The sequence below is a fragment of the Clytia hemisphaerica genome, unplaced genomic scaffold (assembly GCF_902728285.1).
Source record: "Clytia hemisphaerica strain Z4C2 unplaced genomic scaffold, Clytia hemisphaerica genome assembly, whole genome shotgun sequence".
In the NCBI taxonomy this organism is placed as follows: domain Eukaryota; kingdom Metazoa; phylum Cnidaria; class Hydrozoa; order Leptothecata; family Clytiidae; genus Clytia; species Clytia hemisphaerica.
Window position 1 is genome coordinate 1,047,319 of NW_027103657.1, and position 14,239 is coordinate 1,061,557.

The 14,239-nt window shown below is 35.5% G+C and overlaps 1 protein-coding gene across 1 annotated transcript; it reads left to right on the forward strand.

The window, feature by feature from the left end:
• Nucleotides 1-11,313: 11,313 nt before the first annotated feature.
• LOC136803255 (cation-dependent mannose-6-phosphate receptor-like) lies at nucleotides 11,314-12,566 on the forward strand (the record flags this gene model as incomplete). Its single annotated transcript, XM_067059986.1, is given in 3 exon segments — nucleotides 11,314-11,531; nucleotides 11,750-11,931; nucleotides 12,460-12,566. Coding segments are annotated over 3 exon segments (450 nt in total), but the record flags the coding sequence as incomplete, so codon positions are not given.
• Between the last annotated feature and the right edge of the window lie 1,673 nt (nucleotides 12,567-14,239).

Genomic DNA, 14,239 nt, shown 5'->3' on the forward strand with positions numbered 1-14,239 from the left:
ATTTTAAGGAAGACAAATTAACGCCCGCAATACACCCTTCCGCCATCATGCTACGCACTCTAGAAGCCATTGCTCAAATCCCAGTATCACTATTTATACGGGAGTGAAACCACGCTTAGTCTTTCTTATTCTTGTGTTTTCAATTTCCCACCCTCCCTTCCCTTCCATACATGGAGTTAGGGAGGGACATGGTACTTGTATGCGCCAGTTTTTGCTTGCCTTTTTCTCTCTCTCATTTCAGGATGATTGGCAACGATGCCCACGTCCGACGACGAGGACGCACAAGCAGCAGCGCAGCTAGTCCCAGCTAGGTTTTTTCCCCAAAAGGTGTTTTTAGTCCAGGGACTAGTCTTTTTTGTCTTCTTTTGGGATGTATCACGCAATATGCTCTCCATTGGTGTGGGTCCCTTCGGAACCCCATACTCCTACCTAGTGGCTAGCTTATACAGTATCTACAGGCAATACATGTTAGGAGTAAAGGCTGTCCTCCTTACAGTCCACGCTCATAAGGTTGAGGAGTAAAGGCTGTCCTCCTTACAGTCCACGCTCATAAGGTTAGGAGTAAAGGCTGTCCTCCTTACAGTCCACGCTCATATGGCTGTCCTCCTTACAGTCCTTCGACAGGCCGTCATCCTTACGGTCTTAGGCGCTTAAGTTAGACCTCATATTGCATGGTACATCCCCAACATCAGCCCCAAAGCGAACAATATTTCACATTTATTTCATTTCACAGATTTCGGCAAATTTCAATCATTTCAAGTTTACTATATTTACTCATTTCGACAAATACACATTTCGGAACCTAATACACTTTTGTCATTTATTTGCCTCACCAAAATCTTCACCTGTTTACACTGTTAACAACATTTCGACCCTCTGACGTAAAAATTAACCGTAACTTGGTCTAATGTCGACATCCCTCTCGTCTAAATTCGACACCCTTTTCTAGAGCTGAAAATAATACAAAGGTCAAAAGTATTTTTCTTTACTTTAGTGGTAAGAGAGAAAAAATTCTTTTTCAATCACCGATTTCAGCTTTCATATTATTCCTATCTCTAAAGAAAAGGGTGTCGAAATTAGAGGACGGATGTCGAGATTAGACCAACTTACGGTAATGACCACCAACTAATGCTCCACATTCACCAGAAACATCAACTCCTGATGATGAGCGCATCATAAAAAGAGCACTTATGCTATGATGGCAGTTATGACATTGACATTCCATAACAACAAAAGTGAACTAAAAAGAAGATTCAAAATTCTAGAACTTACCCAAAGAAATACTTATGAGCAATGAGGGGTATGGAGCAAAAGGTGAAAACTAGTTTCAATCAGCAATTCCGCCCCTTCAATTTTTTTCGTTCTTTCTAGTCCATGGTAATTTTCCGGGGGTCAGGATTCGATTATCAGTTAGGGTCAGGGTTGCTAGTAACGGCTTGTCACTGTGCCGGGTGCATACTCGGCGCCTTTGGCCCCGCAGGGTTGCTAGTAACGGCTCGAATTTCAGTCAGGTTTAAAAAGGGGTACTTTTACCACAGATATCTGTAAAGCCCGAAGGGCTAGATTTGCAGCTTTGTTCAAAAAGTGAAGCTCATCTTTGGAAGGATTTCCTACCAGAGTCACGTGACTAAAATATGCAATTTCACCGGTTTGAGAGATGTGAAATAGCGTTCGCCACCTAATTTTTTTGATATCGCGCTCCGAAAACAATCAAAATGCTAGATCCTATCCATCGGCACGAAATTTAAAAAGTCAAATTTTAGCTTCACTTTTTTTTGCTGGAGAAAGCTTAAAGCTGCAAATCTAGCCCTTCGGGCTTAGATATCTGTGACTTTTACCCATATTATAATAACATTACCCCCGTCTTTTGCCAGTTTGGTATAATATGTTATGAATTGCGTGAATCTGCTGTGCGACGATAGCTCAAGTGGTAAGGCGTCGAGCTCGTAAACCAAGGTTGCTTAAATTTGGTGGCCAGAAATCAGAAAAAACAGAGTTAGAGATAGGAAATAGAGAAAAAGAGGAGAAGGGTGGAATTGGTGATTGAAACTAGATCTTTCCGTAATAAAAGCAAGGACAAAACTGTTGCCGCCGCCATCTTGCCCGAGTAGTTTTCGCAGAAAAAAATACCCTAAGGAGCATGGTGGTGTAAAATACAGACTAAGCTTTAGGAAGCATTTTATTTGGGTCTGGAATATTTACCTCTTTAAATAAATCATGTTCGTCACATGTCACATGATGGATACACGTGACATAATGCTGATGTATGCATTTATTTCAAAATTGCAGCCAAAGCAGTGATTTGATCGAATGAAAGATCGGTCCACCTGAATCTGGAAACATTACATGAACTAACTCTGAAAGAAAGGCATCACAAACTGACAATATTCGTAATCTGTTAAGGTATTAAAAGTAATCATTGATTATAACTGAATTTCGTCATTTCATTTTCTTCTCCAAATGTTGTTGGGATGTTTCTTTTTCTGTAAACAGAAAATTATTTTCCAATAATTTAACAGATAACATAATGGGCCATTCCAGTTTTTATTCGTTACCCCCGCCCCAATGGCAATGGACGACATGGAATTTCTGTAGCAAATTGCTTTCAAGAAAGTCCGGAATTTCCATAACAAATTTACAAAATACCTAATCAAAACAGTGGAATTCCGTTACTGTAACCTAAAAAAATCATGGAATTCCAATACTTTAATAATGCAAACTAGCGGTATTGTATAAGGGTTGCGAAGCGATCCAGACTCAACCTCAATTCGCAAGTTGCTAGCAAAATAAGAGACACTCTAAAAATCCCTCTGATAAAGCCGCTTTATAGAGACAAGGTCTTAATGCCCCAAACACACCACATAATCCACGGCGGCACAACACCCCCCGCCGCCCGCCCTCGCGCATTGCCCTTTTTTTCCTTCTAGTTATTCTAGTGTAAATGGTGCCTTATTAAAATAACGATATTTTTCGAACGATCGAACATTTTTATTCGAATCACGAATCGTCTGTCGAGCGAAATCATCAAAACATAAAAATAAAACAAAAACAAAAATGTACAAAGATGGCTTGTTGGTTCTTGGGCAGTTTTGATTTATTTCTTGACATATTCGACAAATTTGATTACCTCCGTACTTCTTTATCATAGAATATCCACTTGGTTTTGCAAGGTAAGTAGTTTCGTTCACTAAAAGAGCACTCCTTCCGCCCGCGCGACTTGCAAAAACCTCTCATTGATTAACCTTATTTGATATATAATACTTGCTGTTAAAAGTCGAGGGATGATGAAGATCCTTTCTGTCACCGTTCAAACTAATTTTTTTTCATTTAACAGCAAAATAAACATTTAAAACCGAAGAACCACTGCTTAGATTGCTTAGATGCGTGCCGCCCGCGCGGCAATTTGATCAACTTCAGATTCTAAGTCCGTGTTTCGGCTTCCGGTAATTCTGTTGCTGTTCACTGCTAGATTACACCATTTTAAAACGGCATTTTTCGCAGTCCTAGCTACCAAACCGAGAAAGTTTTCGTGGCTTCAAGCCAAACCATTCAAGGTCATTTTGATAAAATCATCAGTTTGAAGATGTGATTTATATAGCAAATTTTATAGCAAATTTTCGCTTGGGATAGAAGTTAAAGGTATGTGCACAATATAGCAAAACTGCTTCGCTCATAAATTCGCTTCGCAAAAATTAAGTAAAATTCATGGAATTCCGATACTTTCTCTTTAAAGTTTGCCTGGAATTCCGTGCCAAAATTTATTTAAAAAATTGATGTCTGGATGACATGGGGGTAATTTTTTTTTCTGGAATGGCCCAATACAGAAAACTGAAAACATCCAGTCTATGCGGAAGCAACTCCAGAAGATTTTTCAAATTTTAATTTTTTTTCAAAACCTATCCTATCTTGTAATGAGGGGTCATAGGCCTCCAGAGGATAAGTGGTTGTAAAGATATTCAAATTTTAGTGTCAAAAATTTGACTAAAAATGTCAAAAAAAAGGTAAGTCTGGGAAATCCTCTCAATTGCACGCTTATGTTCCGAGGGCGTAAACGCGCAATTGCATGGTTATAATTTACGCCGCCTCCCGCCCCGGTTGAAATTGCTTAGGGATTTCAAGGGGTTCAGAATTCTATAATTCGGGCGAAGGCATGGTTTATAACGGGCAATCCATTTTTACGGAATCTTCTTCTACGATAAACTTTGAGTAAAATTGCCCTAGGCTTTTGAAATTCAACAGAGCTTTCAGAAGGAATTGCGTGTCAGAATAATAAAGGGTGCAATTGCACGCTTCCCGCCTACCGCCCGTTTCAGAACAATTTCGATAAGCGTGTAATTACACACTTAAAAATTCTGCCATTTGCGCGACTCCAGAAGTCATGCAACTTTCGTTGACGTCAAACCAAATGTTTCATTTTTCCGTGAACTTTGAACCCTTGGAACTTTTCTTCTATGTATGCTAAAGCGTTCCGGTTTTTACTAAATATTAGCCCGTGATCTTAGCTTTCCAGCGGTATATAACACTGTGGACACGGGCTAGGCGGCAAATTGGTAAAATCCTGAACGTTTTGCAACATTTTGAAAATTGTTTGCCGACGGGAGAAAAAAAAATTGCAATTATCGATGAACAAATGTGTCTGGAAACGGAGGAAAATGTATTTGAAGGCTGAAACTTTGTATGTTTATCAGAAAAAGGGTGAGGAATTCAAAAATCACATTTGCTAATTTTAGTTCTTTCATTTTCATGTAGTTTTTTTCACTTTTTTGCTTCTTTAGCATGGGAATGTCCCAAAAAAAAGTTTTTATTTCTGCCGAAATGGATTTTCTTTTCATTTGGGGTTTCTCCTTTCAGAAAAACTTATTCTTTACTCATAAGTTTTTGTTCCTCCATTTCCAGAGGCCCCTTGAAAATGGGTCCTACCTACCACCTTTTTGACTCATTTCAACCTTTTCCAAGCTATTTTCTTCAAAAACAAAAATAAAACAATGCAATGTCTTCTTTTTTCAAAAAAAGATATATCTTTCGTTATTTTGATAAATATACTAAATATTTTACAAATATTTTTACATAATAATATTTTAACACCATCAAAGAATTCTCCCTCCAAACTGAGGTCTCTAGATACAGTAGAAAAAGAGATATGCTAAATTTAAGAAGCTAGACTGGAAAATTTCTTTTTTTTCTTTTTTGACACATTTTTCGAATTTTTCCAAGCTATTTTCCTAACCTTCAGTCTGGGAAATCCTCTCAATTGCACGCTTATGTTCAGAGGCTGTAAGCGCGCAATTGCACGGTTATCAAAATGGCTAGCAACTCCAGAAGATTTTTCAAGTTTTAATTTTTTTTTCAAAATCTATCCTATCTTGTAGAGCTTTGAAAAAGAAAGAAAATGAGGGTTCATAGGCCTCCAGAGGATAAGTGGTTGTAAAGATATTCAAATTTTAGTGTCAAAAATTTGACTAAAAATGTCAAAAAAAAAGTTAGGAAAATAGCTTGGAAAAATTCGAAAAATGTGTCAAAAAAGAAAAAAAAGAAATTTTCCAGTCATGCTTCTTCAATTTTGCATATCTCTTTTTCTAGTAGTGTAGCTAGAGACCTGAAATTTGGAGGGAGAATTCTTTGATGGTGTTAGAATATTATCATATAAAAATATTTGTAAAATATTTAGTAAATCAAAATAACGAAAGATATATATTTTTTTGAAAAAGAAGACATTGCATTGTTTTATTTTTGTTTTTGAAGAAAAGTAGCTTGGAAAAGGTTGAAATGAGTCAAAAAAAGGTGGTAGGACCCATTTTCAAGGGGCCTCTGGAAATGGAGGAACAAAAACTTATGAGTAAAGAATAAGTTTTTCTGAAAGGAGAAACCCCAAATGAAAAGAAAATTCATTTCGGCAGAAATAAAAACTTTTTTTTGGAACATTCCCATGCAAAAGAAGCAAAAAAGTGAAAAAAACTACATGAAAATGAAAGAACTAAAATTAGCGAATGTGATTTTTGAATTCCTCACCCTTTTTCTGATAAACATACAAAGTTTCAGCCTTCAAATACATTTTCCTCCGTTTCCAGACACGTTTGTTCATCGATAGTTGCAATTTTTTTTTCTCCCGTCGGCAAACAATTTTCAAAATGTTGCAAAACGTTCAGGATTTTACCAATTTGCCGCCTAGCCCGTGTCCACAGTGTTATATAGTGCTGGAAAGCTAAGATCACGGGCTTTCATTTAGTAAAAACCAGAACGCTTTAGCATACATAGAAAAAAAGTTTGAAGGGTTCAAAGTTCACGGAAAAATGAAACATTTTGTTTGACGTCAACGAAAGTTGCATGACTTCTGGAGTCGCTATCTATGGAAAGGAGGGAAATGTTGCACCGTAGTAGCTGCGCCAACTTAACTGGGACAAGTTGAAGGCAGCAGATCTCAAACCTCAAATCTACGCCAGAGATATATTCTAGGGAATTTCCCTTCAGTCCACTTCTCTACTCTCAGTTTGAACCACAAGTGTTGTCTAGAAGTGCTGGCTAAATCAATCTGGCCAGCCAGGTCCAGGGTGCAGTACACAGTGCAGTACACAGTGCTGATGAGTCCCAATATATAAGGACAAAATGCATAACGTTGCTTTGCCACCCCAAACAGTCTCTATGTTTATACTCATATATCAAGAAAATTACAGGGCAGGGGATTTGGAGTGCGGGCCGATTTTACTCTCATTTTCAGTGGTTTCACTTTCGATTTTGAGCCAACATCTTAGCAATGTGCAATGGGGTGCGCGCCCATAGTTACAGGGGTTTGTGCAAAAAAACAAACATAGAAAGCATAGCGTCCTGCAGCGCAGTCTTTTTATAGAAAGTGTAAAATATTTTATCTTAAACTTAGAACTGAACGCAATTTACATTGGAAAACCCTCAGTTACTCAGTTTTACTTGATCAGTTTTTAGAAAGTGTCTAGGGTGAAAAGTCCTGGGGGCTAACAAAAAATTCATAAATCTTTGGGGGGACTTAAAACTCAGGTGGGGGGTCTAATTTTTGCCTGGGACCTAAACCCAGGCTGACGCTATGGAAAGTTTTCCAAATCCCCTTATTTTGATTGAACCAATAAAAAATGAAACTTTTCCTTGTTTCACTTTTTTTGCATCAATTCTTCAAAATGAAAATATTTCAGATTTAAAGTTCTTCTTTTATTCAATGATTTTTACGGCACTTTGTTTCAAGACAATCTAACTCTTGCATCAAATTCCCGCTTTCTTCAGTAAATTGAAGAGGAAAAAAACCTAAGCCTTAGGATCAAAGATTGAAACAAATATATGTGTACTACCTGAGCAGCAGGAGCAGGGGGGGGTCAGTAGTAAAATCTCAGACATATATGAGTAGTAAAAGGATTTTTACGAATTTTTACATACCACCACCCAGACTCTTGGAAGAGGTATTTTACTACCCTGGCAGCCTGGTACTGTAGTAAAAGTTTTTGGGACAATCTGTCATGGAGACCACCTATTTTTTGGTTGCTTTTCGGACTGATTTTACAAATAAAGCTAAAAAATGATTATTTCTGTGACACATTTTTCACTTAGTGCAAAAATTAATGTTTTGCCTTTAGAATTGAAGTCTTTTAAAAATTGACAAAAAATTTCGAGAATTTTTTGTTTGCAGCAAACAACTTTCCAACAGAAAATTTTTTCCAAATTATAAAAATTTTCAATTTTTTTCAGAAAAGTCATCCAAAAAATTAAAATAATTACAAAAATAGCTAAAATTTGCTAATTTTACCAGTTTTAACTACCCAGGTAGTAAATTTTTTTCAACATTTAAGACATAGATACCACCCATTTTAGTATTTAACTACCCTAGGTAGTAAAAGTTTTTTCGATTTTTCGTCACACCACCACCGTAGTAAACGTCATTATGTCTGAGATTTTACTACCGACTACCCCCCTGGCAGGAGTACAAAGGGAATGAGACAGTGACTGGAGACGTCTCGATAGTATGTAGTTGTAGTATAATGAGGATATTTGCCTCGCCTAGTGGCCGCATCTTTTTTTGATTAGCTCAGCTATAAGGCGGTCTCCTTCCTTATTATTTTGTTGATTCCACCTCTTAAATCATTTTCAGATGTGTTAAAAAGGTAAATAAATACTTACTTACCTAGTATGAACTATTACACTATATACATTTCATCTCTCCCCCCTTGTAGAATGGTAATCCGCCCTGTTTCGGGTCTTTCAATCCGTGCTTTATTACAGATTTACATTTGAATTATTGGGAGAAGCTTAAACACCTCAATATGTACAGTATCGAGAGAAGACGCGAAAGATACCAAATTATATATACATGGTGTATAATCGAACAACTGGTGCCGGGGCGGATGCACGTGCTTTTTGTGTTTCAACCACTAAGTTTCGTAGTGCTTGAAAAAATCTGTAATTCTTTGAAAACGTTGATTCTGGCAGTGTTCAGCTTTTGTGGAATCAGGTAGTTGTGCGAGATTGATTCTCTGGTGCTCTTCTCTTCATCTTTTTCTTCTTCATCGCCAAATGTACTACCTAAGCAGCAGAAGTACGAAGAGAATGAGACAGTGACTGGAGACGTCGCGACAGTATGTAGTCATAGTATAAAGTGGATATTTGCCTCGCCTAATATGAACTATATACACTATATACATTACAATATGAAAGGTGGGATATACCTCTTCGCCTTTCCATCTACCATATTGAATTGTATGCAAAAATTATGTTTGCCGAATTGCTGTGGTGAGATTTCATTGAAAAATATGCAAAACCTATGCTATAAGAAAGTATTAAGTATAAAACTTACATGCATAATTGGCATTATATTAAAGTGTAATCTTGTAGATGAAAGATTAAATTTGCTTCTCTTGAAAACTAAAGATAATTAAATTCGCTCATCTCTTAGAACAAGCATTTCAAAAAACCATAACATTAGACATAAACTCAAGCTGAAAAATCACCAGCAAAGGTAAAAAAATAATCCTTAATATTCAGCTGACGGTAAATTATTCTCCTGGGAATCCCGCCAAATGATCAAATCACTGAACCCCCAGATTTACCGAGGTGTTGGGCTTGACCTTGTATATCAAAACAGGGGTTTTAATATTCTCTTGTAATGTATGGGTAAGAATGTGCGACGTCATAATTACTGCTTTCAGTTATGCCTGTTTTGAAAGTTGATGTGTGTACTCCGTCTTCGAGGAATTTTTTAATGGCATGAGACAGAATATGCTATGTCTTTAAAAACAAATTTTTAAAAGACTTTTGTTGTTCTGTAAATATTTCTTTTTGGATTACGAAATTCCATTTTTTATTGTTCTAATGATGATAATATTTCTTTATAAGATGCTTTGTTGTCTTTTTAATCTTTGTGTAAACTTGCATGTTTTGTATATTTTCCAACTAAATCCAACCACAGCTTTTTCGTTCCTGAAAATGTCTGCGATCAAACGCACGTGGAATATAAACAAAAAGCATTGTTAGAACAAACAACGAACGAAAATTAAAGAAAAAGGGGAAATCATTTATATTTGCAATTGACGTCATAAATATTATACAATACTAATATTTAAGAACATATGTTCGTCTTTGCTGTATATTAATTACTCTGTTACAAAACTGTTGTGTTTTCTTGAGAAAACGTTTTGCTTTTTGAGCCTAATTATCTGAAATATTCAGTTTAAAAAAAGAAAAATTTTTTCTGACAGCACAAAAAAAAATTTCTTTTTTGCGGCCGGTTGACTTTCAAAAATAAGTTCACTCTGCCGATTTCCGGAAACAAGACTTGGCCTTGATGTACGGCTCTATATCGCCTTTGCTCACGACGGTATTTTAGTGTTTTTACCGTCGTCGAGTAAAGTGGACGGTGATTTTGGAGACATCTCAACTTTGCTTTATACCATCCCACTCGATTTATCTCAAATACATAAACTCGCTACTGAGAGGCCATGGGTGCCAAAAAGAAGGTCAGTGTTGAGGCTCTCCCCGCTCTTGAGATGGTAAAGCTTGGTTCCAAAAGAGTCAAAGAATTCTGTAGGGAATTTCCCTTCTGTCCCTTATTCTATCAATTTGAACCACAATGATGCTGGCTAAATCGATCTGGCCAGCCAGGGTGTAGTACGCAGTGCTGACGAGTCCCAATAAAGAACAAAATGCATATGCTGCTCTGCCACCCAAATGATTTCTTCACATATATACCGTTTTTATGCCATAAGATTCCCATTTTTCTGCACAAAGATTCCTTTGCCACTTTTCTAGAAAGTGCAGAAAAAGGACAGGACTTTGGGTAGAGGAAAAATATGTTTTTGAAAGTTAGTTTGTGATTGTTTGAAATTAAATGAAATGTTTTATTTCATGCAAAGATTTATATAAAATCAAAAATTTTACTTATTTTCAAACTAATTTTCTAGAAATCTAAAAATTTAAAAAACATTCCTATTTCATTTATTCTCAATTGAATAAAAAAGTTACTTTCAGAAAGTACTCGAAAACGTTGAAAATCGACCTATCAAATTTTTATATTAAAATTGGCAATTGCAATAGCCTTTACATGTTTAGAAGCGTTTTTCAGTAATTAAACGCATAAATTTGAAACTAAAAGGGTTTAAAATCTTCATCAAAATCACTTTGATTTACTTTTACCCAAATTTTCCTCATATTTTTTGTTTTAGATTGGATAAAGTCTATGTAAGGCTGGATGTATCTCGAAACCCTTAATTTGATCTATTTATATGAATTTATATGAATTTTTTTGCCTTTTTCAACGAATTTTCTGCCTTTTATTGAAATTCAACCTTATCATTTTCAATGACTGAAACGAAGATAATGATGTATCATGTAATTATGCTTCTTTTTAATTTGATAGGTCGATTTTTAGCGCTTTTGAGCACTTTCAGAAAGTAACTTTTTTATTTAATTGAACATTGATCTGGTAAATCGAATTTAAAAAATGACCCATCAAAATTTAAGTTTATCTTTCTACTTTCCAATGAAATAGGAATGGTTCTTTTTAGATTTTTAGATTTCGAGAAAATTAGTTTTAAAGAGAGAAACTTTTTGATGAAAAAGAAGGCTCAGCATGATTCACTTTACACCAAGGACAAACTCGTAGTTCAGAAATCATTCATTAGACCACCACCTGGTACCTTCAAAAGGACCACAAATTAGTACCACGTGCTACAAGGTCATTTTTCACACGTCATTTTTGATAACCCACCCAGCACCGGTCCTTACAACTTGTACCGATCCCCTGGGCTTATAAACAAAAAAGTCAAAGCCAGATCCTCTGGCTTTATTATGATAATGATTCTATGACAAACAAGAGGTACACTTTAAACTGTTGATTTTATAGTGTAAATAGAAATAAAAATGAAAATAACAATCTGCATCACTACTCTACTTTTGGGATCAATTTTGTTATGTCATGCTGAAAGTGAAAATAAATACAATTGTCCAACCAGATTTCATTCAATATCAGGAGATTTCGATGTTCAAGGAAGATTTGATGAAATGGTAAAAGCCAATAGAGGGTAAGTCGCAAATTCCATGAAGTCACCTTACGGAAGTGCCTATAAATATCAAGAAATACGAATCTATTTTCAAATTGCTATATAGTGTTTCATACTTGCTAAATAAATCTTCAGACATTGCCACCCTAAATTTTGGGCTATTTATTTCATGTCATCAGGATGATTCATTTCATGTTGAAATTGAGTCTTATTAAAAAATCGTTTTTAATTTTCTTTAGTATGACCATTCGTCACAAACATGTTCGTGTCAATAATAAAGAAGAGGAATATGATTACACCATTGCTTTCTGTGGAGCAAAAAATGCTGTCATACAAAAGGATATCGATGAAGGCAATGGCAAGCAAATAGGAGAACCACGCTCTTTGGGAACATACAAAAACTCGTCTCTTGTTGGTGGAGGTATGTATTATATTTGCATATATTATTTAAACATTGCATTAAACTATTTTGACTTTTGAAAATAAGCTATTTTCTCTACCCCTTATTTTCCCTTGCAGTTTTGCCTCTTGTGTCACTATATCTATGTCATTATTCCCGGGCCTAATCCGCGTCCTCCCTCTCAAAAATATCTTATAATATACTGTTCTTTGGACTAAAAAATGGCTAGGTCGTATAAAAGATGTCACGGAACCCCAGGCTTGGCCCTACTAACATATATGTGATTCTGTATTCTGAAGAAATGCAACTCTTCAATCCATAAGAAAGATTATTTATTACTAATAATTGTTTGAAGAAATTTTCTGATGTTATTTCTATAAGCTCAAACCGTGAAATATTTCCTTAGAAAATTTGAGCTTAAAGAAATAGCATTGGGAAGAGTTTTAATAATACGATTCATCATAATTTCGTGAATATCTATAGAGTCATTTATAATGTATTCTTGTTACCAGAATTATTCAGCAGCCTCTTTTTGTACATTCTTCTCAGAGGATTGGATGTTTATAATGTATCGTGAAGGACAATCATATAACAGTCATTGTCACAATGCTCGTAAGGAATCCTGGATCAATGTTCGCTGTGAAGACAAAGGGGAGGTAAAGAAGTTCGAACACTATATAATTGTTGGTATCCGTTTTCCTTGACTTATTGGACCTACCCCGGTGGAGGTCCTATAAACCTGAGTTTGTTCGTTCGTCCGTTCGTTCGTCCGTTCGTTTGTTCGTCTGTTACCAACTTTTCTCAGGATTGAATCATAGGAATCTTTTGATTTTTGGTACAAAGGTGCAAAATGGTAGTGGGCAAAATGTGACGGAGCCCAATTTTCAAAAAAAAAATTTTGGGCCAAAAAATGGCTAAAAAACAGGTTTTTTGGACTTTGTGAAAAACTGTTTTTTTGCATGAAAGTAGTGTACCATTATAGGTAAAAGATGGTTCAAGCAGATTTTTGCAAAAAGATTTTGTTGGCTCAAAAAACGCATGTTTATCTATAAGAATCACTATTTAATAAGCATATACAATGTTCTTAGCCAAATTTACTCAATCTTTATATGAGATTGATGTTTTTTTACTCACGAGGGCTTACTTTTGAAGAATATGTGTATTTAGACAGGAAATTTTGGTTGCCTGGCGTGTTTTTATTAAATGTCAAATTCAATATTTTTTTATAAGTACATTATCAATTACTTAGGTATTAGCTTTTCTCGAGATTGGCTCTTTCATTAACTTTATGATTTTTCGCACAAAGATGCATAACTATAAACCCTCAAATGTAACGGGGCCTGATTTTTGAAGAAAAAAAATTTTTGGGTAAATTTGGGCCAAAAAACCGCTAAAAAAAGGTTGTTTTTTTGCACGAAAGTACCATCGAAGGGTACCATCATAGGTAAAAGATGGCTCAAGCAGATTTTTGCAAAAAAGATTTGTTGGCTCAAAAAACGCATGTTTATCTATAAGAATCAGTATTAATAAGCATACATCAATGTTCTTAGTTTAATTACTCAATATTTTTATGAGATAGATGTGTTTTTTTGCCCATGAGGGCTTACTTTTGAAGAATGTGTGTTTGGAAAAAAATTTTGGGGGTAAATTTCAGCTAAAAAACAGCCAAAAAAAGAGTTTTTTTGGACTCTGTGAAATATTGGATGAATGTTTTTTTCTGATTTTTTGCATGAAAGGAGGTAAAAGATGGCTCAAGCAGATTTTTGTAAAAAAAGAATTTTTCAGCTCAAAAAACGCATCTTTATCTATAAGAATCACTATTAATAAGCATACATCAATGTTCTTAGCCAAATTACTCAATTTTTGATGAGATAGATGTTTTTTTTGCTCACGAAGTCTTGAATATGAAAGAATATTTCAAGAGCATGAAATTTTGATTTCTAAATGTTTTTTAAAAAGAAACAAACGACTAATTTTAATTGATCGTCACTATTTGTGTTCTGAATGATTGTTTAATGGTCACGTCACGTAGAATTAATTATAAATGTGTTACCAGGTAGGTCCTTAAAAGTATCACTTGTTTACTTTCTTTCCCTTGATGGTTCAAGGCATATTTATCTGATTTATCTTATCATATAATACACCCGGGGGGGGGGGACTCATGATATGGTCCGACCCGCGGTATGTGCTGCCCTTAAGGGTAGGTTTTTCGAGACCCTCGAAATGCACTGTAAGGGTCTACTTTTGATAAATTGAACTATAAGTGTCTTCTTTTATCTGAATATACTACTGAATTGCAAATCTGACAGTAAAAATCTGATGTATCTTT